This window comes from Eptatretus burgeri, chromosome 16 (assembly GCF_056783735.1).
Source record: "Eptatretus burgeri isolate ZD-2024b chromosome 16, Ebu_testis_v1, whole genome shotgun sequence".
In the NCBI taxonomy this organism is placed as follows: Eukaryota; Metazoa; Chordata; class Myxini; order Myxiniformes; family Myxinidae; genus Eptatretus; species Eptatretus burgeri.
The window spans coordinates 4913775-4941567 of NC_140976.1; the positions used below are offsets into that span (position 1 = coordinate 4913775).

Consider the following 27793-nt stretch of genomic DNA (forward strand, 5'->3'; position numbering starts at 1 on the left):
CATAACCTCCTCCTACCTTCGGTGGTGGAGGTAACAACACAGAGATTCACAGCGAAATGGAAGTGATTTTTGCTCGCACCATCAGCAACAATGATGTTTGATGAAGGTGATATTAGCTGACTTCCTCGCAGATGGAAGAAGACCTCAGACAAATGATCAAGTGAATCGAGCAGAATGTTTGTGAGTGTATTTTCGTAGGATGTCAGAAAGTGACGGGTAAAAATGCCGAGTGTAATATAAATAAACGTTAAATATGTTCCAAACACGATAGCTTGCCAAGAGAAACACAATTAACCACAAGAAAACAATTTTTTATTTTCACCAAATGAAGATTAAACACCATAAGTACAATCAAAATAAGAAGAGAAAGTGAAACATGAATGTGTCACAAAGGTGAAGTGATGAAGAAACCCATGAATGATGGAATGCGATTGAATATTATACTCGTAGTGTGGAATTGAGTGATCTGATTACATGTTCAGGGATGATTATAGAAAATTGTGAAAAATCAAACATCCCTCACAAAGGTACACAGTTTAATGATTGTTCAGTAAAAGAAAAAAGTGAACAAGCTTGGGGTGTGAGGGGGTGAAGTTTGGTAAAATTAATTGATGGAGACATTGAAGATGTTCAACTCTTCAGAGGATAAAAGAGATGGACATCAGAGGTATCGGCGTGAGGGGGAGAAAAAAAAGCTTTGGAAAGAGGCACAATGAAGAAGATGAGGTTTGTTGCTCAAGGCTATTCTGTCCAGGCCTGCAAGAAGGTGTTGAGGTCAGGTGCTACAGAGCCGTCTGGAAGTCGAGTGTTTCCTCCTTTGGTTCCATCATAACTCCCACATAGTCCGCACATCTGTCCATAATAAAGGTCCTCACTCTCCAGCTCGACCTGCACGCGTCGCCAGCCTGGGGAGAACGACAGTCCGTGGGATTAGGGTGCAGGATGAAGTCAGGTTGGGGTGTGGGGATGTGAATGTGCTTAATCGAGTGTTTTATCAGTCATGTTTATTAATTTTTAACATTCAATTCCCGTCCCACACTTCGATTTGGGATGGAAGTCGGGTTTTCATGACCCTATTGTATGTATGGGTTCAAGTTCCAGTTGAATTGATCAGCTTTGGTAGTATGCTACTGTGAGTTAAGAAAATTACTCGAGGGTTAATGAGGGGTTTATTATTCGATTGTGTTAAGTGTTTTGTAACTTCAGTGAGCATGATCGGGTGAATCTAAAACTACATGTGTTGCCCTGGACCCCGTGTTAGCCCCCTTTTCCCCTCTTTAATAAGCATTCGTTATCATTTCCATTGTTATTTCTCATCTGTCCCACAAGACCGCATCAACTTGGTGATTTTGTGCATATCAGCCCCACTGAACCACATTAAAATAGCCACTGCACGTGTTTGAGCCCCAAACTTTCCATCGACATGGGGTGTGAAGATGTGTGGGTCACACATTGCTCTCTTAAAACTGATGAGCGAGACCATTAAGCAGGATGTGTGGGTGAGAAATTTCGTCACCGTTGGGGTGTATCCGAGACCATCGCAGGGGGGCAGGGAGGAAAGGGGGGATGGAAACCTCACGGCAGGGGCATACGTGGCAGTGACTATATCGGTGAGCCGAGAGTTGGCTTATAGGGGAGAAAAAGGGAAATAAGGGAAGCCAAGAGTCTGCGCCAGTTCAAATCACGCATCGAGTGGTCGATTCGACACCTGGACAACCCGGATGAGGAGAGATGGCAGCAAGAGCATCGAGAACGTCTGCACGGATGCACAGCCCATCCAGCACACTCATGTTGGACCTCCAAACGTCCCACAAAAGGAAAGACCATTAAAACCTCGACCTCATCCATCGTATCTCACTCTTTTGTGTGACCTGCATCACTGAACCGGTGATCAATTTAGTTTAATGTTTAGGTGTGGAGACCATATCTATCAAGTTCTGTGGGTCCACATATTTACTTTTATTCCTCGTTTCCTTCCTATGTCTCCATCCCGGTTTTTATTTATTAACCTCCGCCATCTTCGAAGATGGATGGAGGTTACTGTTTTCACCCCTTTCTGTTTGTTTGTTTGTTTGTTTGTGAACAGTATTACGGAAAAACTCCTCGACGGATTTCGACGAAATTGGTGGGGGGGGGGGTTAGGTATGGTCCAAGGATCATGCCATTAAATTTTGGACTTGGTCCCCCCACCCCAAAAAAATTGTTAGAGAAATATATATATTTTTGCATTTCTACATGTTTTAAGTGATTTCCAACCCCCCCCCCCCAAATTTTTTTACCCCCCCTCAAAAAAGAATTTTTTTTTGCATTTCTACATGTTTTAAGTGATTTCCAACCCCCCCAAAAGAAAATTGTTACCCCCCTGAAAAAAATTGTTAGAGAAATTTTTTTGCATTTCTACATGTTTTAAGTGATTTCCACCCCCACCCAAAAAAAAAATTACCCCCCCCCCAAAAAAAAAAAATTGTTTTGCATTTCTACATGTTTTAAGTGATTTCCAACCCCCCCAAAAAAATTGTTACCCCCCCCAAAAAAATTGTTAGAGAAATTTTTTTTGCATTTCTACATATTTTAAATGATTTCCAAACCCCTCCCCCCAAAAAAATGTTTGAGAATTTTTTTTTTGCATTTTTATGTTTTAAGTGATTTCCAACCCCCCAAAGAAATTGTTACCCCCCTCCCAAAAAAGGAAAAAATCTTTTTTGCATTTCTACATGTTTTAAATGATTTCCAACCCCCCAAAACTGTAACCACCCCCCAAAAAAAATTGTTAGAGAAATTTTTTTTTTTTTGCATTTCTACATATTTTAAATGATTTCCAACCCCCTCCCCCCAAAAAAAATGTTTGAGAAAAAATTTTTTTTTTTTGCATTTTTATGTTTTAAGTGATTTCCAACACCCCCAAAAAATTGTTACCCCCCCCTCCCCAAAAAAGGGGAATTTTTTTTTTGCATTTCTACATGTTTTAAGTGATTTCCAACCCCCCCTAAAAAAAATTGTTAGAGAAAACAAAAAATTGTGCAACTTTTTTTTTCAACATTTCGATTTTTTTTTTTTTTGCATTTTTACATATTTTAAGTGATTTCCACCCCCCCCCCCAAAAAAAAAATGTTGGAGAAAGGAAATATAACTCTCAGCACTGTTAACATCATATTTAATGAATAAGATATAAGGTTCACTTCAGTGACCCAGCAGTATTGGCGGCGGAGATTTTGCACTCTCCCGAGTGCTCCCCTTCTAGTTCAACCTGTTATGCTTTTCAATGATGTCACTGTGCGTTTTGAGCTGCGGAATCGCCCGACAGCAGAACCAAATTCCCCTGTAGAACTTAACATGCATGCCGAAACTACCACATGGCTAAATCAATTGATCATTAGCACATAAGACTGCCGAGTTACCAAGTTTGGAGAAAGCCTCCGCTCAGCATCTTAGAAGTTAATATCTGGCAATGTCATATCACCCATTAGGGAGACCAAATCAGTTACAGTACTTCAAGTGATGTGAGTGCTTGGTGTCTGAAGATGTTGAGTTGTGAGTGTCAGGTACCGTTATATTTGACGGTGAAATAATTATTGGTGTGCAGCACAGAAACAGGATAATTCTCATATAAGATGTGGAAGTCCCCACTTGGGTCATTATACGGCAGCTCAACAAGAACTCCATCAACCTGAGAATGGAGAAATCAAATTCATCATTTCAGTCAATGCTGAGGATACTTAAAGTGGGAGAACAGAGGGAAAAATAAATGTAATAAATAATGTGTATCAGTATCTACCCCAGGGTACAATCCCATATGTACCTCAGTGCCCTTATGGTGGATGAAACTGATGATCCTTCCGTAAACCATGATGTCAGCTCGGGTGGTGGATGAGACCAGGGAATTGGGTTCGGTTTCCATGTATATGAACACCTCCCAGGTACGTTGTTGGTCGGCCGGGCAGTGTGCGGCCAAGAGCAGCGTTCCGGTGCCATTGGATGAGAAATGGTAGTTTTGAAAGTTTCTGAAATGTGGATCAGCACTGGCATGGCATTCAGCTGCAATGGGTGAGGGTTAAGTGGTGAAACGCAATGTCAAGCTTGGGGTTAGAAGTCAGCATGTACCAACGTTTATGTGATGAAATCAGACTGAACTTTCATGTGGGGACAGGACATGTTCCAGTACAAATCATTCAGTGAAGTGAAGGATGATGAAAGAGCAAGGGGGTGATGGTTGGGGTGTTTTGGGGACAGATCAATTGGGTTCAAATGGGTGTTCTAAACTCACTTACCACTGTGTGAAGTCCAGAATTATATTTAGCCTCACCTGTGTATGTGTGTGCAAGCGTGTCAGTAATGAGTCCACATGCAAACTAACTTTAATCCAGTGTTCTGGGGTGAACTCTTTAATATCATTCCTTAAACTGTCTTAAGCAGAGTTCGAGAAAGTTGTCCAAAGTAACCGTAACATTTTACATCGAACTGAACCAGATGTTAATTGAGTAGTTTGAATGTTGATTGTGTCAATGTTGTAGCATGTGTGTCCGTTTCTGAGTGTGTGTTTGCCCACACAGCCTGTGGCTTGGGGAATACCGAAAGGCCTCAACTCGTGCCCCCAAGCTTGTGCACAAAATTGTACCACGTACAAACCATTACCGACGTATTTATCATCACATATACACATGTGGGAATAAATTGGGTGATGTATCAACCTCACACGTTCTGCAAGAACACAAAAAGTTATTGTAACCATGCTGTGTGTCAGTCAATGAGTGAGTGAGTGAGTGAGTGAGTGAGTGAGTGAGTGAGTGAGTGAGTGAGTGAGTGAGTGAGTGAGTGAGTGAGTGAGCGAGCGAGTCCGCACTAGTTCTCAGATCTACTGCAATCTATATACTCCACCAAAGGTCTGCATTGTTAAATGCTCCATCTTGTTTGAGAAAATGTCATGAATGTGTGAGGGGTTGATTGTCTGGTTACTTAATTAGCATAACTACAGTCATTACCATATATATATTGTCATGGTAAGTTGGATAATTAATAATTTATTAGGTTTCTGTAATGTGTGTACTGCACAACGCCATTTTGCCAAATTGATTGAGTAGTAAATGATAATTGGCTGAAAGGAAAAATAAGAGATTCAAATCCCCATCAGTTTGAGGTACGAGTGAGCCCATTGGTCCATTGGACCAAATTTTCATTGGTCTTGAAGACCTTGCAGCATACCCACCTGCTGTACTGCTTGAGCATTGGTTTGCCTTTCACCAAGCCCAGATGTGCTTGGGCCAGGGTGGGGATTATATGTTTGTTATTCGTATTACCAAATGATACGACTATGACAACTGTTGTTCATATTATATTTATGAATAATAGCAGAGTACCCGCCATATAGGAGATCTTGTTCCCAGCATGCAACACGTTCTTCTGATGCATACCTTTATTTGGGTGGTGTATAGGCAACTGACAGCTCTGTGTTGGCAAAAATAAATAACCCGGGTTTCGTGCATGAAGGAAAAGCGTATCGACTGCATATAATTCAAAATCCCTCATGGTGTTTTGGTGGAGAACCAAAAACACCAAAACACCTCAAACACCTCAAAACACCAAAATACAGGAATAGTTTATTGTAAATGGTGGATACTTGTAATACACTCCCCAGCTGGAGGTGGCGCTACATGATACACATTTACATAGAGAATTTATGTCCCCAACCCCTCAACCCCCCCCCCCCAAGACCACTGGCAAAGATAACAAGCTCAAATGAGATAAGATCCTCGTCCTCTGAATGATGACGTCATAAAAACGAATATGACGTCATTGTGATGTATCAGGTTTGCGATAAATTATCTGTGCTAATGCCTGGCTTGATTCCCGCAATCAAAATTCAAACAGCTTGCCTAGTTTCGGATAATGGCATAGGCGATTTCCATTAGCGGCAATATTATGACGTCAACTTTTTTTCTAGGATGAATTTCCAAAATCGGAGATGGTTAGGACCTGCGCATGGGCTTTCTGCATACACATTGCAAGTTTCACGAAGATCCGCTGAAAACTCTGGGTTGTGAAACAAAAAATGTCAAAAAATAGGAATGACGTCATGAAAATTGATATAACGTCATAGTGATGTATCATATGCGCGGTAATTCATCTCTGCTAATGCCCTGTTCGATTCCCGCAAACAGAATTCAAAAATTTGCCAAGTTTCAGAAATAACTTTTTAGGCGATTTCCATTAGCGGAGATATTTTGACGTCATAACGTTTTTTCTAGGAGGAATTTTCAAAATTAGAGATGGTTACTGTCTGCGCAGGGAATTTTTACATATATATGCCAAGTTTCAGGAAGTTTCGATGAAAACTGGAGGCTGTGAAACAAAAAAGTCCACAAGAAGAAGATGAAGAACAACAACGTGAGTAAGACTTAGAGATTCTCCACGAGGATCTAAAACCCCCCCAACACATTAAGTGGGGTCAGGCGGATCATATGTCTAAATATGGATGTAATCAGCCAACAACTGTAGGAGGAGTAGCGAGACAAACCCACACACACAAACACCAGTCGACTAATTATAGTCAGGATTAATTAATATATGCTTTGTTGCAATGTCATCGTTATTTTTGTTATTTCTTTTGTAAATAGAATGTCATGCCACGGAAGGATCTACGAAGCTGTTCTATTCACCTTAACATGGCATGTGTTTGAAACGTGGGAATTATTCCGGGTTCGTTGTAGTTAATGAGCCTAATTAACTCAGGAGATCACGACGATCATTTCGGTGTATCACAAACCACATCAGAACGTTCCAGTCGAACTCCACAAAAAACGTCTCACACACACACACACACAGACACACACACACAGACACACACACACAGACACACACACAGACACACACACACACAGACACACAGACACACAGACACACAGACACACAGACACACGCGCGCACACACACACACACACAGACACACGCGCGCACACACACACACACACACACACACACACACACACACACACACACACACACACACACACACACACACACACACACACACACACACACCTCATCCGTAAACAGTAGATACATCATTGTATATTTTCCTACTCTGCACTCTCAATCTTTCGTGACATCGACCCAGTAATGTCCTTGTGGTTGTTTGTATGCAAGAGTCAGCATACCGTAGACTTTTCGTGGAATGGTGAATGGATGGTCTGTGAAGTTGTATCCTTTGCACGTGAGTCCATCTGTTGACTCAGCCACTCCATCATCCACTGTGATGTAAACTGGCTGTCCACTTGGCAAGGCACTACGGGAAAGCCTGAAGGTAAGGGTCATGAGGTCTGCTTGGATGTCTGCTGAAGATGCAGCGACTTTCACAATCATGCGGGATGAGTGAGTATCCCAAAACCTGATAAATCCTGATGTTGAGTTCAGAGGAAGCTAAGGATGGGGAGGGTAAAAATGAGGGAGGCACAGTTACTGACATTGCTTAATCCAATTTTATCAGGTAATGGATGGGAATGGAACCATAAACATTTGTAAAGTCAAGTAAATACACCGTCAGATCTTTCGTTTTTACGTTTGCATCCTTGAAAGGACACCAGATCATGTGACTGTGTTTCTGGTACCCTGAAAACCCTGTTACTCATGCCTTTTGTAATGAGGTGTCTATTTAGAGGAAGAAACAACAATCTTCAAATAGTCAAAAAAAAAACAAGAAAAAGAGCAATCAGAGATTACCGACCCTCGCCAGGACTTGTTTTGTGTACTGGAATGTTACATAAATAATAATCGACATAACTAAAACTACCACTTTCAAAACTGCTGGCAGTGATGACAGGGTATCAAGACGTCCCACCTTGATGCATCTCTGCTTTGATCAGATACCTGACCCTGACCCTTGACATTTATTATTATGATTCAATTGAATTCAGAATGGGATGAGTAGATTAAATTCAAATCAAATGGAAGACCAAATTGTCCAGTCCTGCATTGGAGTCATCAGGAGGAACCTGGATAGGATATGGGGTTCAGCTGCTCCTCCTCACCCCTCAAACCCACCCAGGCACTGCGAAGTTAGCCTTAAAATATTTGACTATACTTGAGGACTATGCCAACCAAGTTAAGAAAAAACAAAAATAAAAAATAACCCAGATTCAAAAAATTTAAATAATCCTGGCTGCCACACCATGCGTCTGATCAGATTGAAATTGAAAACGTGTATTCCCCATCACTGCGAGATCATAACTGTGCAGTTTCACGTCAATTGACGAAACAGTTCAAAGTGCAAGAATTTTTTTTTAAGATTTACGCTCAATCCAATGTGGCTGACAGACCATGTGACATTTATTCGTGAATACCCTGGTATCATCAAGGTTTGGGGAACATTTGTGTGAGGTTTCCCCTCAATGTGTCGAGCCATTCTGGAGAAGATTTTTAGAGATTTTTCGGTATCCAATATGGCTGACAGACCATGTGACATTTATTCGTGAATACCCTGGTATCATCAAGGTTTGGGGAACATTTGTGTGAGGTTTCCCCTCGATCTGTCGAGCCGTTCTGGAGAAGATTTTTAGAGGTTTTACGGTATCCAATATGGCTGCCAAACCATGTGACCGATGAAGTCATATGTGTAAAGTTTTGCATCGATCTGTTCAGCCATTTCAGAGAAGAAGATTAAAAAAAAACTTAAACAAAATTGGCTGCCCAATTGCGTGACCGGTGATGTCATCTTTTTTTTCCCCCTTCTGATAAACAACTAAGTCGCAGCTTGGTGGTTGTAACATTTTTTTTCTGAAGCTTTTGATCTGATAAATCACAATGTCGTTATGACAAAGTTGACACAAATAGGTATCGGGCCTACCTTAATTCCTCGGACTTGTAGTTTCTTCGATAAAAGAGTTGAATGTGTTGGAAACAAGGAAACCTTGTCTGTAAATCGAACCCTCGAGGGAGGAGTATCACATGGTACCAAATCGGGCCCTCTGGTTTTTGGCTCAAATTAATGAAGCAATGACTCAGCTTGAGGACTATGCTTATATCCGAGTCCTGAATTATGTTGTTGACATGACACCGATTGAGAATTCAGGGGGGTCAGGCAACCTAATACGACACTACCATCTACTTTGAATGTTTTTACTCAACGGGCAATTAAAAATATCATTAAGTTGAATACTGATATGTGTGTGCCCTTATGGATGTTTATTTCATGAAAGAACCTCCACCAATGCCTCGATTTACTATCCAAACTACTGTACTTCAGAATGTCGATCACTCCAAAATATTGGATATTATTAATTATTATTATTATTATTATTATTATTATTATTATTATTATTATTATCCCCGTTGGACTTAAAACGGGGGCTTATGGATTTGGTCTCGGTTTTCATGTCTGCATGCGTATGTCCGCAACCATATCTTGGACATCTATGAACTGATTTTATTTGTATTTGCAACAAAGACAACACATGATGGTACACACATGCACGTCATCTTTTTTTTTCACAGATCAATCCAAGATGTCCAACGTGGCCATTTTAGTTGAAAATAAACCCTGTGTCAAACACATCCTCAACCATTTCTCAGACATGCATTTACCGATCATGTTCGAACTTGGCTCAAATATAAAGAATGATGGCTTACAAAGGCAAGCCATTTTTTTTTCCAGAACAGATCCAAGATAGCCGCCTGGTAGCCATTTTGTTACTTCAATGTGTCCCCAACCATTTCTCAGACATGCAAGGTCCGATTTTGTTTAAAATTAGCACAAGCACAGTCGATGATGGTGTACATGTTCCCCTCGCTTTATTTTGTAATATGATCAAAGGTGGCCGACTGGTAGGGTGGCGGCCATTTTAGTTGCACATAAATATGGGCTAGCTCGTTAACTCCACACAGCAAAATGACTAAAATAACGTGGGCAATTACATTTTATATCTTTTTCACTTGTTTCAAATGGAAAGTTGTTTATGATAAAGATCCTCAAAAAGCTTAACTTAGCCATGAAAGATTTGCTTTCCATTTATAAAAGGTACTAGACGACCCGTGAATCCGTTGGGTTCCCGTTGTGACAGCGGTTGATGAAAAAAATCATTTAAAGAAAAAAAAAGATAGCTCCAGCGAACTATACCGCTGAGGTTGTTTGCATTGATCAAATACTCCCGAAGAATACTTGACTGAATGGGGAATTGATGTTTTTAATAATTTTTTCGTTGCCCGATTTTAACAAAACTTGATACTGCACACCACAGGAGAATGGTGAGTAAGGTGGCTCTAAAATTTTTGCACTGTTGTGTTCTATTTTGGCTGTACTTCGGGAACATGCATACATACAAGATGAGAGTTTTAGTAATGTATAGATAGATGTTGGATCACTTTGAGAGTTTGCTGTTCCAGTTTGGAATGCTGGTCTCACAATCTGCCAAAGTGATTGAATTGGAACAGGTTCAGAAAAGGGCTCTCCGAATCATTCCAGGACAATCGTACAGTGATTATGACGAGGCCCTTCATTTTGTGATATTCCAACCTTGAAACAATGCAGGTTTGAATTTTGTCTAAGATTCGTAGGCCAATTGCTAACATATAGTGAGATTGCACCTTGGCTCCCAGACCTCAGGAAGAATAGGACACAATACTCTCTCAGAAATTAATATCATCTTTCACAAATCATGGGTGAAATATAAAGGAACAAAAATAGTGCCACGCCATACTTTAAGATTCTTAATGAATAATGTACATTGCATTCCCTTTTTTTGACGTCCTCTTTAGTAGAAAGTAATTTCATGTATATCTATTTAATAACATACTGCTGATGTTGAGTACGATTCCAATTGATATCTGCAAAACAATGCAGCTGGTGTCCTCTTTTTATATTTTATGGTTAATTTTGCACTCACCTGTCCCTATCTTTTTGTCTCAGGTAGTTCACATTTTTAGCCCTCTGTTTCTTTCAACCTTATATAGACTGGCTCCCACAATGAGTTTTCCTTCTTTCCTAATTTAATCCCACTCACCCTGGTTTTCCCCTTTCTCATGTTTCACTTATCTCTGTTTACACCTCGTAATGTGCTATTGCACCTATTCTCTAATCCTTCTCTTTGATTTCTGTTGTAATCACCCTCTGTATTCTCGTATGCATTCTTCTACAACGGGTTCACAGGGTGTTTCAAAAAAAGTGGACCATTTGAGGAGTCAGATGTTCTCTCTTTTCTAATGCTATACCCTTCTCTCTTGTAGGTTATGGTGGTGGAGGTATTGCATTTCCAACAAGTCATCAGAAGGACCCCACATCAACTACGGTGTTCATAGTCGAACAAAAAATGAAAATCGTGACTTTGTGGTTTGAGACAAAATCCTATGTTCAGGTGGGCTGATGATACTGTCAGTATTATAATGTTCCACCTGTAATGGACCTTCCAATGGGAGCATTCAGCAGTTGTGAAAATTAAAATAAAGGCAACAGTGGCCAATCACCAAGTGTTACCAAGGAGCAAGGGAACATTGATCTTGTGAAAGATTTTGCGATCGAAAGTTCAAAGAAATCCCACGGTCGGCATTCTCGAGAACTGCAGACCTCAGCCTCATGTGTGTGGCACATTCTCACTTCTGAGCTCAAGCCCCACCCCTACATCATATCTTTAAGGTATAAACTAACTCCAAATGACATGGCAAGCCGAGTAACTTTGTTCGATTGGTTCAGTGACTGAATGGAAAGGTACCCAAATTGGATCACCTCCTTTTGGTTCAGTGATGAAGAACACTTCTATTTCAATGGGGCTATCAACAATCACAACAACTTCTCGGTGCTGAACCTCTGAGATATTTCTCAGGGGACCCCAAGACCACTTCCTTCTATGCATTGATTGCCAGATGGAATATGCTGGGACCGAATTGGTTCGAGGATGCCAATGGTAAGGTGGTGACAGTCAACGGTGAGCGGTACCATGAGATCTTACACCAATTCCACACTGATCTCGTTCAACCACTGTCTCCAAACCCAATCAGACTTGCATGGTTCATGCAGTACGGTTCCCCTCTGCACACCGTAGGTGAAACCATCGACTTGCTCCACAGCTGTTTGGAAATCGTGTCATCAGCCTGGACACAGCACATGAGTGGGCACCCCACAACCCGGATTTGAATCTCCTAGATTTGGGGTACTGCCAAAGGTCAAGTTTACACCAGCAACCTCAAACCCTGGTGTCCTGAAGCAGGAGGTGGAGGACTCCTGTCAGGTTACCACTCCAGCCACTTGCAGATGAGTTCTGGAAAATTTTGAGTCAGGATCAAAGCCTGTTTGAACAGAGGTGGAGCACACATTGAAAATGTCAATTACAAATAAAGTAATGAATGATTTGAAAATGGCATCGTGCATGCTTTCCATCAATGTATCACTGAACTTACTAACCTTTCGTAATGTTTCTGCAATATAACGTTCAACTCGTCCATTTTTTTGAAACACCCTGTATATGTCACACGCATAATGTAGATAGTTTAGCCTGTTTGGCTTGCAATGATCAAGTTTGTTTGTGAACTCGTCTGTCGCTTGTTATAATGACCCGAAAATGACCCTTGCCATGCTAATTAGTACACAATTTAATTTTATTACAATGTACTATTTTGCAGCCATTTCCTGTTTCACTAAGTTTGAATGTTGATGTTCAGTTGAATAAAAACATTACTTCTACTCGTACTACTACAACTACTCGTGATTGACATTGTCATTGTTGTTGTCATAATCATTTTCAATGCTGTCATTATTATCATCATTTTCGTTATCAATATGATTATAATTATAATTTTGTCCCATTATCATTATCATTATGTATCATGACATGGTTTCACGGTTTAAGAGGCTGGCTTAAGATCTTCGGGTCTTGAGTTGGAGGCCCTGTTGTACCGTTAAAATTACACCAGGTAAGTGGCTGCTTGGCTGCATCATTTTTCCGGAGGTGCCGATTTTCAGCTGATGCATTGCCCTTTGTTACCCGGAAGCTTAAAATGCTATTGGGTCTCAAGATCAAGCTCCTGTCCCAACCGTTGAATTAACACCAGGTGGGTTGACTCAGCCTGTCATCCTTCCGAGGTCGACAAAATGAGTACCAGCTTACTGGTAACAAGGGGCACTGAATCAGCAGCACAACTGTGCTTCCAGGAAATAATGCAAGCAGCAGCCATCGGCTTTTCTTTGTATACTTTGTCGAAGCTCATATAAGAACTAGTACACAGAACATAAAACAAAAGGAGAAGGAGACAAGAGGGGCAGGAGAGACAAGCACCACAACAGTAGCGAACAGACACGAGGATATCTGTGGAAGGGGAAGGAATGGGGCACATACACATGGAAAACAAGATGGACGTTACTGGGACTTTCAGGAAGGAAAACAGGGAATTTGAAGGAGGTGGGTTGGGGTGGATTAACGGGGGCAGAATAAATCATGGTTTTTAACTGGAGACGATCTGAGATGGTGGTGAACAACTGTTTTGAAGAGCTGGAGGGAAGAGTGGAATTGAAGGGAGTGTGGGAGTTTGTTCCAGAGGTGGGGAAAAAGAGGAATGAAAGAGTGAAGGTGAGCAGTAATTCTTGATTTTGGTAGTTTTACCAGAAGGGGTTGCTGGCAGACCTTGAGCACCCTGTGGAAATATTTGGGGGACATAGCACAGACAGAGAAGGGGGGGGCAAAGCCAGAGAGGAGTCGGTAGAAGTCGGTAGAAGACCACCGACCTGCCTGCGGTGAGAGACCCAAAGATTCAGCTTCATCGCGGGAGATGTCAATGATCCTAAAAGCCTTGGATTTGACAATGTGAAGCAGAGCTAGGTGTAAGGCAGGAGCTCCAGCCCACAGGGAGAGCAGTATTCCATCAGGCTGTGAATGAAAGCTTTGTATGGGGTTCAGAACTCAGGTGTGGCAAGAAAGGACTTTGCATGATGGAGGATGTCCATTCGGCAACTGGCTTTGGAGGCCAGCTTGGAAATGTGGCTTTCCCAGGAAAGATCATGGCAAATAGTGAGACCCAAAAGCTTGATGGGCAGAAATTCTTCCAGAGGGTTGCTGAGAAAGTAGATTGGGGGGGGGGATGTGTGTGTGTATGTGGGGGGGGGGGATTACAGACAGTCCTTTTGGAGAGACAATTATTGGAGTGTAAGATTTGTCCGGAATGAAAAATGTTCCAACTATTTGACCAGTTTGTGATTTCATTCCGATGTGCAGAGTGAAGATGCTGCTGCTTGCCAATCTGAGGGATGATAGATGGTTCGGCAGTTGGTGGAGTCATCAGCGAAATCGAGCTGCATGTGAAACAACAACATTATTTATAATTATCATTTCCATTCTGGTTGGTTATCATTTCCATGATCACTTCAATAGTATGTAATTAATACATATACTCACTTTCTGTGCAGACAAACAGACACCTAAATGTAACACCCTATCATCTGGCAATGACAACTACTGTGAATTTGATAGCGCAAATCTGCACGCTTCCCATCCCCACACTTCCTCAATATTGCAAATCCCCACACTTATCCAAAATTGCAAATCCCCACGCTTCCCATCAAAAGCAAAGTTTCAAGATGGGAAGCTCATCCCAAATGACCCAATGTCAAATTTTGAGTTGAATTTTTTTTTCCACATTTTGACCCCTGTGATCCTAAGTCCCCACACCCTTGGGCATGAACTGGAGGTCAAATCCAAAAAATCGTTGCATCTTTCACATCGCCCACCAATGTTAATTGCAGATGCAAAGCTTCATTAAAAAAAATATTCACTTAATTGCATTTTTGGAATTTAACCTTATGACTCCACGCAAAAGGGGCAGGACCAAAATGATGCTGCTCTTCCACCTTCTTGCCAAGTAGTGATCATAACTCCCAAGTTTGGTGAATTTCTCCACAACAATTTTGGAGGAGATATCGTGACAGAAGGACGGACAGACAGACAAACACAGACAGACAGACCCGATTAGAATATCCCCCTGTTATATTTTCAAAAAACGTGGTGATAATAGCAACAAGAACAAAGTCGATGGTGCACCATCGCAAGTTCCCAACACCTTCCGCTGCAATTACCATTTCCACACATATTTCATGACTGCCCGGCACACTCCCCTTCTTTATATGATTTAATGCTGTCTGCACCTCCTCCTCCTCCATAATCTCTCTGAGATTCCCCTCTACATAGCCCGATAGCTCCATCTCATTGTTGAACTGCTGAACTACATTCCATCACTAACTTCCCCTATCCATTCCGAATGACTGTCACCCATCCCATCCCGCACCCCCCCAACCCCTTCACATCCTTCCCGTCCTCATCCTTGTCTAGGACCATTTTATAGATGCTCTTCTTCCCACCATCATCATTTATCTTGCTGTATACATCCGTTTCCATATTATTCCTTGCGGTGTTCAGAGCTACTTTTGCTGCTTTCTTGTGAAGCACAAATGCTGTAACACAGCATCTGGTTGTCCTCACATATTCTTGATCCCCTCAATCATCTTCCAAACCCATGTCAGGCAGACATAAATCCAAGCACAAGCAGCCATCTCCAACCCCCGACAACAACTTATCTTGGAATTCTTCCACAGAAACCTGTTCTTTTTTATATACATGGTCAAGGCTCGTCGAAGGGATAGAACACATAATAGATCAGGACACAACACAACAAAGGGAACAGCAGGAGAAAGGGGAAACGCAGGGTGCAGGGTAGAGTTGAGAAAGTAGGTAGAGATGGGTAAACAAGGGATGCAGGTAACCATGATGGGTATGAGGGAATGCAAAGGGTGGACAAGATGGATACATAAAATATGCTTATGCTCTTTTGCACAGATCCATCCCATCTCGACTTCATTTGGTGTCTTGTCTCCTTCCTCTAATATCTGGTGGTGCCTTGTTAAGTCTGTCTCTGGTGTATGTTCTTGTTCCACCCCTTCCCTCTCTTCAAATGGCACCACAGCCGACTTCACTCATGAGAAGGCAAAATGACTCAAATCTTTGTTTGCTTCCAAATCTTGTCTCCAACCCCACTCCTCTGTACCCATCCTTCCCAGTCATACCCAACTGCTCGTGCACTCTGTGTCTTTTGCACTTGAGAAGGTAGAGAAGTTTCTGGGACCCTCAAATCTGAACCTTCAACTCTAGTCTAGTTCCGCATTGAGGCTGAGTCTGGGGGCCTATCACTATCACTTCACAGTCTGGACGTTGGTCTGTCTCTCTGTCTTCTATCACCTCCTTTCTGGTCTTGCACTCTGTGCTCTTTCCATGCTTTGTCTCCCCCCACCGCCACCCCCATCGGTTTCTCCAGAGAGCAAATGGTCTACCATCTACCCCCTTCTGGTGAATCTACCTAAATCGAGAATCATTGCTCACCTGTCCTCATCCGTTTACGTTTTTCCCACCTGTGGAACAAACTTCCGCATCTCCTCACTCTCATTCTTCCTGCCAGATCTTCAAGATAGCTGTTCACCACCATCTCAGACCATCCCCCATCCAAAACCATGGTCTTGTTCCCCAAAACTATCCCCCATCCCAAACCAAACCCATGTTTCCTCCCCTACCCCTCATTCCTCCCCACACCCATTATTTCTCCAAGTCTCCTTCTGTTTTGGCCTGTTGTTGGAGTCCCCTCCCCTCTCCACTGTTCCTTTTGTTCTGTTGCATCCTGATCTGTTCAGTGTTCGAGCTCTTCCACGAGACTTGACTTTGCGTACAAAAAAGAAAAGAAACTTCCTTCTCACTGACTTCCTTCACGACCATCTCTGTCCACCACACCTGGTCTATATTCATTGACATTTCACACTTTCCTGATGTTCTTTTCCACCGTTTTTCTGCAATTCCCTAAAACTCTCCTCTCCCGTATAATAGAGCAGGTATAATAACGGTTGGAGACATTATGTTGATGAGATTGTAATGGATAAAAAAAATTGTGTAAAAAATGGTGTAGTTTCTGAAACCCAAATTTGAAACCAGTGTTGAGGTTGAGGCAGTTTGCCAGGTATCAGGATTAACAAACCTGAGAGCAGTTGTTTGGATTTGCTCAAACCCATTTTTAACTGGCAGTTCATTCACTGCGTCACCTCAAACCTCGATCTTAAAAACAAAACAAGACAGAAGCGTCGTGGGAAAAGGAAAACTGCATTTTCCAGGTGTGTAACTGGCCCCACAACCTGAATGACAGTACCAAGCGCTGATACTTTGCTTACTTGTTTGTTGAAGGTAATTGACCACGTGATGATATCTGCTTTGAAGTCTTTGGGGCTGTACGAGTAGCTGATGGGGACACAATCTGCACAGGAGACAAAGAAGGTGATGTTACGGTCTTTTAAAATGGGCCATTCTGCTTCCTTACAGAACACAAACGAGACTCGGTGGTGAAATGGTTGGAGGATAAGTTTTGAGTCTGGGAGGTCAGTGTCCCTGTTTCTGTGTCGACCTGGTGGTGAAATATAATGCCCAATTGAAATACATCTCCTGGGACCTTTAAACAGGTTCAACCCCCAATACGTGATGATGATGGTGAAGAAGAACCAGTGCACAAAGTGATGGTCATTGTTCAGTTTTGGATTATTATGGATGGTTACGTAATTAGGCAGTCTGTATGTATGCTGCAGAAACAAAAAAAACCCTTGTTATCATGAACACCCATCAAAAGGAACATAAATTAGCGTTGCTAAGCAACGCGTGAGAATGTAAGCAACTTTTGCTATTTTGTTATTTTTATTTTTTACATTAAAAAATACCTTCATGCAAACTGTTGAACAAAGATCTCATTCGCAATTTACTTGATTTATTTAGCTGCCTGCATAATGCAAGCACAATCCACATCATCCAATATAGTTTATATTTATCAAGTCAACATATTGGATGCATCCCAGGATGTGCTTGCAGTCTGCAAACATGCCCAACTTACAGATGTATAAATATATTGTGCTGTGACAGATGGTCTGTGCCACTCACCTTGGATAATTGTGACAATGATGCAACGCAGCTCGGTTTCTTGTCTGCACAGACACACGATGGACGTGTTTTAGTTTTACATACACGTAATTCCAACTGCATTATTTACCGACAGACATTTTCATAATGACAAACTGGTGAAGATGGAGAGGAACAACAAAAATTACAATTGGACTACTGCAATCACCACTATAACTACGATTATAATGGCACCAACTATTCATACCTTTTCAGGGATGGACTGGAAAATGTTTTTGGCTGAAGTCTTTGAAGAATCGATTGGTCAGGCCTGACATTCTTTTGATGTTGATTTGGGCAAAAGTTTGTAATTTGTTCAGGGTGCAGCAAGAACTCGCGTCCTTGCTTCCTCTTTGTGATAGACAACGTGGGATATTTAATGTCCATTGATTCATGCTAGCGGACGTGACACCAAGCTTAACATCCATCCAATGGATGGTACAATTTGTGATGCAATTCCCTACCTGTGAAGTCCCAATCTATCCGGTTGGAAATCAAACCAAGCCTAAACATTTCAAAGTTAAGTACTGTATTACATTTGCATCATCCTGTTGGACTGTTGAAGAAAACTCACTCACAGGTTCTTTAACAATTCATTTTAACAGAGTTGAAACACTTAGACATGCATATGGAGCGAGGCACTCCAAGAATGGTGGAATCCTCTATGAGTTGCAGTACAACTCAGAGCATAATTTATGCAAAAGAAAGCAAAAGTGTGTGGTCACCTTGTATGCAGATAAGGAAAGTTAGAAATACTTTTTATGTGGAGAAACTAAAAAGGCATGTGCATGTGGTAACTGTGATCAATAAGCCTTTTTGGTGAAAATAATATATGACACCAAAGCAAAGAAAGTGATAAGTGCAAACATGCTTTGCAACATCAAACCTCAAACCAATCAACTTTATTAATCTGGCAAGCACTGCCCTTGGACATGGGTGTTTGAAGGAAACTAAGGTCCTTTACCAAGAACTCTTTTAACCACAGGGGTCTTTCCCAATAATTCACAACAACTTCTTAACCACAAAGGCTCTTTGTTAACAACTTTCATAAGATCAGTGAAGCTTCAACACATAGACACAGGTTAGTATATATTTGATTCTTAGTGCAGCGTTTATGTTTTTTTATTATTATTTAATGTGTTACTGTTTACACAAGTAAAGGAATTGGATTTTATACTTCTACAGATGTAACAAAGAAAACGAATATAATTTAACAAAGAAATTGGATGTAACAAAGAAAATGGATACAATACACAGAAGCAAAGAAAATGGGTATTCCTAATGGGATCCTCTTAATTGTAACACATTATATGGGTTGACTCAATATTGTGATATGTGCAGAATGTCTTATTGGTTATAACTTAAAATGTTTCAGCTGAGAGGTCCAAAAAATGCTTCATGAGTACAGAAAAGGTTGTGATGAATTCCCGTACATGTTCTTACATTCCACATAGCTTCTAATAAAAACCAATCACTTCAATAAGCATAAACTTATACTGATTTAAGTTTAATTAAAACATTGCAAAACTTTCAAATGCCAATTAATTGCTGTTCAGTTTTACAAGCTCTACATTTTGCAATGTGAAATCGAAGCCCCACAGAGTAGCTTCACAAACAGAGACAGGAGATAACTTCATATCTTGCAGGCCATGATTTTTTTTTTTGCAAGAGCACCCAGGCTTTGTTTATTCAATTAATATACTTTAATAATACCCAGGCAATTAATATACCCAGGCTTCAAAAATCATTGGGCTTTATTTATTGAAACTGCATACAATCTTACATGCTTTTACTGAAAGGTCGTGACGAATGTTTTTTTTTGTTTGTTGTTTTTTTAAAGAAAAAGCCACTTCTAAAGGCCAAACAACAAAAAGTAATGACTCAAAAATGAGCAACAAGGAATTAAAGGAACAAAATATGAAATAAATAAAAACACCAAAAGCAAAAATAAAATAATACGGAACTATAAAAGGCCTAAATAAACACGTTCATAAATATAAAGACTAATACAACAGAAAATGGAAGAGAATCATGAATAACTAACCCAGAGGATTCTCCAGCAAAGAAGCAGATCTGCTTTTCCCCATATGAATTCGCTTGAGAAGTCAACGTCAGGCCAGTATGGAATAAGCGGACAGAGGAAGTGTTTCTCATGATATTTTGCTGTGTTAAGGGCTCAGAGCTAATTGTGTTGAGCGAAACGATGCTTTCACTGGAAGAGAAACAAATAGGATATTGGTTAGGGATGGGAAGAGGAGGGGTATGAGGATGAGGCAATTGCAGTTCCAAACAACTTAGCAAAGTTCACTTTTTGTTTTCAAATTATCCAAGTAAACAAGTCCTCACCATTGTACAAAACTTCATCTATTTATTGCTTATGCAGATATGGTGGAATTTCCATCCCAGTCTGTACATAACAAATAGATGAACCCTAAACTGAGTTTTTCGAGACTGACAAGAATGAGATTGGCAAAAGAGAGAAAAAAATAGTTTTGGGAATGCTTTACAGGGTGTAAGGGGAATCGTTTATCATAGTTATTTCATCGTACCTCTTCAGCACAAGCGTATATCATAAGTGAATAACTGGAAGGGTCGAGTTTGTTCTCGTGGAGATCCCATTGTCTTCCATTCCAAATGTTTGTTTTCCGACCTCGATTTCCCTCATCTTTGTGTTCCATGTGGGTTTTCCCCATTGTGATCTGCTATGTGTTTTCCTTAAATTAATGTGAGTCAGCATAGGTTCCAGATGACCTCAACGAATGTGGTAGGCTTTGAGATCCTTCCATGTGTCAGCGTCTGAAATGGGGAAGGGGGGGTGTCCAATTTCCTTGGATATGTTAATAAAATATGTGATGGGCATGTGGAAGTAAAAATAATTAATTCCATCTTGTGAAATATGAGCATGGACATTTTGGTAATAGAAAGCTCAATGGATGACATGACTATTGCAAAGCACTGGCATTTCTGTATTAATCACACTGAAACAAATATTTGTCATATTGTGAGAAATGTTCTTTGTCCACAAACTATGTACTAACTTCTCTTTATTTTTGCTTTAAAACAATATGGAAGTATAAAATCTGTTGTAAAGTAGAGGTCACTTTATCACCATATAAGGAATGGTTTGCCAGGAAACATCATCTGCAAAGGTACTGACATAGATTTGAGATAGACTTCAATTGTCGGTGGGATAATTATGATTATCAGGTCTCTCACAATGACAAGGTCAGAGCTCATTAAATTTGCAGATTCAATGCTGATGGGCCACGAGTGGATGGAATATGATCTCAGTTCACTCTACCATGGTCTTTTTAATTCCCTATAAACTGAGATACCTTTCCATATTAAACCTTAGGATCATTGATTCATCAATATAATAATAACGAATATATAATCCCCATACTGGCCCAAGTGCATCTAGGCCTGGTAAGAGATCTTATTAGTTCGTGTTTAGTTAAAGAAAATATGTACCCATCTGTTGTGTTTGTTACTCTAGAATATACTTATAAATCATTGCATTCTGAAGGTTGTTTTATAAATAAATAGATACAGCATGTTGATTAACTATGTAACAATATAATCTCACAATTTCCACTTAGTTGGCAAATTGGAGATGAACTACTTTGGTGACGCTAGAGAGTCTGGTCCCCAGAGGCATTCGTCTAATTAACTCTGGCCTCCCATTCAATTGCAAAGTTGTACAAACACAAACTCTCTGTTCCCATTGTCCTCTTATCAAACAGCAGTCTCATTGAGCTGCTGAGGTCATAGACCTATAATTTTTCTGCAAAAGCTGTGCAAACCAGATGCTCCATCTGCATGCTGAGATAAATGCTTATCATTGTCTAAAGTAAATGTAGGTTTTCCGTGCAGACATGCCCGACCAAAGAGACACATTCTTTCACAACACAATCTGCTTAATCATGCGCAAGATTGCTTTCTCTTTGCTTGAAGGACCTCGTGTACAAACAAAGCTTTCTTGGAGTTTGATTGGCCAAGTGCCCTGTGATGTTCTGACCTCTACTGATTTTCCAATTGTATAAAAGGCCATGTGTTCTGGCTCAGAGGTAGCGATCTGCTTGGACTCTTGAGACAAGCTCTTCTTTCCACATATATGTTTTTGTGTAATAAACGATATGTTAAATGAAAAAGGGTTTTCTCTTTTGGTTGGAAATGTCCACCACAGGCTTAAACTTGCGGTCATGTTTTCCAGTGGACATTGCAGAGCCTTTCCGTTCTCATAACCACCTTGTGGACCTGTCTCCACACCAACCCTGGACCTGCTTTCTCGGAAACTCCTGCTCTGTGCGCAAAAGTTCAATTCCCATGGCGATGCGGTCCAACAGCTGTCACAGCATGGTTTCCAGCTGTTCGTGATATGCTACGATGCCAAAGCCTGGAGATCATGGGATGGACAAGGCACCGCAAGGCCACACACAGACATGTCTTAATACTAAAGTGAGGGGCAAGCATGTCTCGCTTCTCCTCCTCCCACCCCCCCCCCCACCACTCTAGATTATGTTGCATTAAAAAAGTCTGTCACTGGCATTGTGGTCTTAAGGGTTAATTGTTGCCTCCTCCATCAAAGGTGGTCAGAGGGTGTGTTTTCACCTCTGTTTATCTGTCTGTGAGCAAGACCTCTCAAAAAGTTAGGGATGGATTTGATGGATGGATGGACAGATTAGTTTTGTGACAAAGACGAATTGATTAGATTTTGATGAATATCCGGATCCAGCCTATCAGTGGAATACAAAACTGTTGAGCCTGGCAAAGGTGTGCGATTTACTGAGTACAGTTCTAGTTTCTTCTGTTTTTTTTTTCAGTTTGTTCACTGGTCATGCTATATTCCCTTCTTATTGCTATATTCTTATTGCTTCTTATTGCTATATTGCTATATCATGCTATATTCCCTGCCAATATTTATTTTTTTGGAATAAATCCTTTGTTAATGAGAACCTGTTTTGTGGTCATTGAGTGAATAGGGGCTCTGCAATGTGGAAGCTAATTTTTCATGTAAACCCGTATTTGGGAAATTGGGAAGTGGTGTGATAATATAAGGCGCCATTGGAAAAAACAAACTGCCCCTCAGCATCACTTGGCGAAATTCTCGAGAGCAAATTTGGAACGGCACGTGGTTCGGAAACCACCGACTGGCAGCAAATTGTGGGTGGATGTGGCAACTTCTTGTCATTTCTAACCTGCCTCGTGGCCCATTGATGGTTGAAGATCCATCAACTGCAACAATCCATTTATTAATGGCGTACGTTCAACTACAATTTGAAAATACAAGTTCTGGATATATGTACCTGTTATCAAACTCTTAAAAGGTGGGAGAGGAAGTACTTCATTGTCACACTCGGTTAGCTTACATTTTACATCAAACTCTAATGTCTTGTAGCTTTCCAGGTTGTTGACAAGTATGTTTTAAAACTTCATTTGTGTGGATTAGTCTTTCTCTTGTCTGTACCTTGGTGAACTGGACTCTATCTCAATGTCGAAGCTGATGGTTTGTCCACTGATGATGATGAATTTGTCATTGTTGTTTGGTGTGGAACCGACAAATTTTGGAGATGCACAAGTGGCACTCGGTTGGACTGCAGGAAAAGGATATGGTCAGTGAGGAAAAGCATATCTGGCAATTAATTTATTTATATCAGAGTGTGCAAATTTTTGATAAAATCCGAGTCATTTAGGCCATAGTTTACCAGTGGATGTCAAGGGGTTTCCCATATGTCATGGAGATTACAGCTCATGGAGGATCGAGTGAGAAACAATAAACAGAAGAGAAGTGGGAAATTTAACGAGAAAACTACACAGGTGAACTCTCCTAAGGAAATACAAAGAAAACAATGGAAGGATTGTGTGATTATTTATTTGAAAACCCAACAGACCCAAGATTTTAACTGGTCAAAGATTTTCAAAGAGAGTGAATACTCATTCATGCACTCCTTGGTTAGGAAGGCACATGTGAAATGGACAATGAAAATGGCCTTTTGTAAGGTTGTGGGAATAAGGACACAAATTTAATGTATCAGGGAAGGACAAAATGTAAAAGGAAGAAAACGAATGGAAAATGAAACTCACATTCAAGGATAACCTGTAGTGGTATGGACGAGAAAGGTCCAGTCCTTTGACCATTCACCATAGCAAAGTCCTCTAGAGTGAGGGCGAGCACCCAAAGGCCATTCGTCTTTTGAGGAGGGTTGAAGTCCAAGATACATGTTGTCTGTGGAGGGATGTAGGAGGTGAAACAGGCGAGGGGAAATAGGTTTTATTTGCTCCAAATTTAGATTGGTTAGATACTTCGTCCAAGATATTTAGATCCTCGTTTTTAAGAATCAATACAATCAGATTTTGGTGCCTTTCCATAGGTGACCTACAGAATTTGACCAAGTGATGCCGAAGGGCAGTTTGGTTTTAACCAAAGGTACCTTGTTGCGCCGCTTCCCAATTTCCCACTTATGGTTTTCGGTGCCAAATTCTCATGCAATGCAGAAGAATGTTTAATTTATCACTACTTGGCAAAGTATGGCATTTTATATCATCTCAACCAACCAAATTTGCCGCTTGTGGATGCAAATTTCTCCAAAATTAGCATAATGTGTTTAAGGGTGATAAAAAAAAATGTAGCCATTTAAACTTGATAAAAAAATTAATGTATTGTTATAAACCTTTCATGGAAAATGTACTCAACTACACATGATTATTACAATTCTATGTGCTTGAACATGTATCTATTTTAATAATATGTATTTGCATTTTAAATGACCTTATATCTCTTTTCTGTGTTGAAAGATGATCAATCTGCCTCGTAAAGGTGTCCAAAACAGATTGACCTTTCAAGTAATCTGTAATTATTAATCAGTAGAATATAATTGCTCATTGTATAAATTATATTTACGCCTCATTATATTTACAAGATAGTTTAATTACCGACATGAAGCACCTTTCTCTGAGAACGAACGTAAAAATCAGTTAACTTGAACCACCAACTCACCTCTTCCCCGCCACAGTCAGTTATGCCTTTGTACTGTTGGCTGAAGTATGTTTCTCGATTGGCCTGATTGAGGCAATCATCACTTCTTGGCATTCTACTCCTGGCAATTGTTGCGAACCAGTTCATCAAAACTCACCTCCAGTCGACATACCTGCCTGCCATGACGTGCGTGCTTGCGAACCTCTTTGGGACATATGTCTGTGAGACAGACCCAAGGAATACGACCCACAAAGGACAAACATACCTCAGCTTGGGCTGAGGGAAGGCCTCCTCCATCCCTCTCATCTCATTCCATACTACATCTTATTTTTTGTCCCTTTCATTGTATTTTTCTCAATTCCGTGTCGGCGTCTTAAGAGATAAGTTAAGTAGACACCCGGCATGTTTGTCTTGACATGCATCGTGGACCAGCTCCTCTTTCCTGTTAATTTGTTTTATTGTGTCCCCACACTCTTATCAATTCAACTCTGTGTTTTCCTTCACTGGAGTGGCTATTTTTTCCACACTTCAAAAAAAATGATGTGTAAACATATTTTCATTGATGTATTGACTGCTTTTGACGTTTACACATGGTATAGGCTTGGGAGCCTCGTTGGTATGCATTTCTGTCTGCGCTGTCACTGAAGGTTCGCTAACAAACAATTAAACCAGTCGGAAGCTGAGAGGGTGTGTAGCATTTGGATTCTCATGTGTGTACTATTTGTGAACGTCTTTACAGCTGTGGAGGAACTCTCGAAGAGTTTGAAAGAGCAAAGGGTTGCCTTGGTTGGCTTTCTTGGTTGCTTTATGCAGCTTCTTTGGCTGGAAGAGCACGGGAGGTCTCGATTTATTTATATAATCCCAGCCACTTGGGATTAATTGATTATTCCTTCCATTCACAGGTGAAAGATGTGGGTGGGTCTTCGTTTTTCATACATATATCGACACTGAACTCGAACAGTGGTCGTTCAAGGTCAAATATTCATGAATAATTACAGCGATAAACTTTGTACTTGTTTTCCTTTCAAGTGACATACCAATAATTTTTATGTTGGGATACTGCAAATTATTTAGCATTCTAGAATTCTTGAGATGAATAAAAATTGTCTTCTTTAGATTCTTCTTCTTTCGAGATAACTTGTTACTTCTAAACCATTTTTTGGTTTTGGTAACTCAGGATTTAGGATTCTGATAAGAGTGGAAACATTTGAATGGGGACAAAACTTTTGTATTAATCACCTTCAAAAGAGTATACTATAAGAGAGTGGATGCATTTGAGATATCATTTACGTAAATTAAAAACAGCAAGGGGCCTAATATGGATCCTTGTGGAACTCCAGATTGTTTCAGAATCAGTGGAATCACTTGGTTAGCACGCTTACCCCAAATATACATTCATTGTGGCTCAAAAAACACTCAAGTTCATTTTGTGAGGCTTATCTCTGACATGACTGGATCATGTCCATAAGGACCAGATCCCGATTGTATTTTTACACACACACTCACACACACACACACACACACACACACACACACACACACACACACACACACACACACACACACACACACACACACACACACACACACACACACACACACACACACACACACACACACACCTAAAGGGTATCCCTGTTGATGCCCCACAAGTCCTCTGCCACCCACCCCCCCCCCCAAGCAGTAATTGAGGGAATCAACTGATAGACTGGATTCATGTGGAATTGACAGATTTCTGGCATTATGTGCCAAATGTCCTCCTGTGTCAAATTTTCTCATATAACTTTGTGACACATAAAACTTTCTCATCAAATTTAACTTTCCGAAACTACGATCACCCTAAATGATCTGAAATAAATGTTCAAACTACATGGCAAAACCATTTTTCCATTTATATATACTGTTATGTGTCCGATATACTAGGAGCGGATCCAGACAGAGAATGTGGAAGAATAGCTTTGGCCGTTTGCTCGAGTGAGGTAGAACTACGCCTGTATGAGGGATCTGATAGGGATTCTGTTCTGTTCTTGTATATGGCAGCTCTGTTGTTGGGTAGCTATAATTTATTGGAAGCTGCCACTGATGCTGTGCCCCTCTACCAGTACACTGGTACTCATTTCACCGACCTCGGAGGTTTGTCTGGATGTCAATCCGACCTCCTGATGTCTCTGTTCCCAAGTGTTTTGTGCTTCCCTCTCCCACCCCTCTTGTCTCCTGCTCCCGTTGTACGTTCTGTGTGTTAGCTCTTAAACGAGTCTCAACTCTGTATATCAAAAAATAAAATAAAAGGCCGACAGGCTGAGTCAACCCCATCTAGTGTTAATTCAGCAGCCAATAGGGTGTGAATGAAGGACCCTAAGATTCGAAACCAGCTGCCCCAGCCACTGAGGCAACACAAGGCTTTGTTAGGGATTAGTCGTATGTAATATGTGCATTGAGGGGACAGTGACCATCCGTTATCGAGCAGAATAGGGTATGGTTGTGTTGTGTAATGAAAGCCTCCTGTACAGGCAAGACCAGGTGGGAGATCTGTGACACTCGGAAATTAAAGATATCATCACGGGGCTGTTTGGCCAAGGACTGTTAGCCAGATGGGAGAAGGGAGTTAACGGAGAAGGACTGTTGGATGGAGGTGCAACTTCTTATGGGGGCTCTGCCAAGAGGGGTGGGATGGCCTTGAAGGCAGCACTGTGCTCTGGCAGGGGGTGGCCAATGATGGGACCAGCAGCATATCAAAGAACGGTCCAAGGGCTTAAAAGCTGCCTCGGTGCAGGATTATATGGACTTTTAGAAGAGATCATGGAGGGTACCCATCTGTCTATCGAGCTCTGCTTCATCGATCCCCAAGAAGGACCAGTTTGTGAAGATCTAA

At 40.9% G+C, this 27793-nt stretch overlaps 1 protein-coding gene across 1 annotated transcript in view; it reads right to left on the reverse strand.

The window, feature by feature from the left end:
• Nucleotides 1-290: 290 nt before the first annotated feature.
• LOC147010365 (uncharacterized) overlaps nucleotides 291-27793 on the reverse strand; it is a 48082-nt gene continuing 20579 nt past the window's right edge. The window contains exons 5-13 of the mRNA XM_085858868.1: nucleotides 24030-24171; nucleotides 23413-23539; nucleotides 19990-20157; nucleotides 17928-17971; nucleotides 17174-17256; nucleotides 7152-7413; nucleotides 3800-4035; nucleotides 3547-3667; nucleotides 291-905 (exon numbers count right to left, since the gene is read on the reverse strand). Coding sequence (XP_085714994.1) covers nucleotides 742-905; nucleotides 3547-3667; nucleotides 3800-4035; nucleotides 7152-7413; nucleotides 17174-17256; nucleotides 17928-17971; nucleotides 19990-20157; nucleotides 23413-23539; nucleotides 24030-24171 — 1347 coding nt within the window. The 3' untranslated portion in view covers nucleotides 291-741. The remainder of the gene's footprint in view (nucleotides 906-3546; nucleotides 3668-3799; nucleotides 4036-7151; nucleotides 7414-17173; nucleotides 17257-17927; nucleotides 17972-19989; nucleotides 20158-23412; nucleotides 23540-24029; nucleotides 24172-27793) is intronic.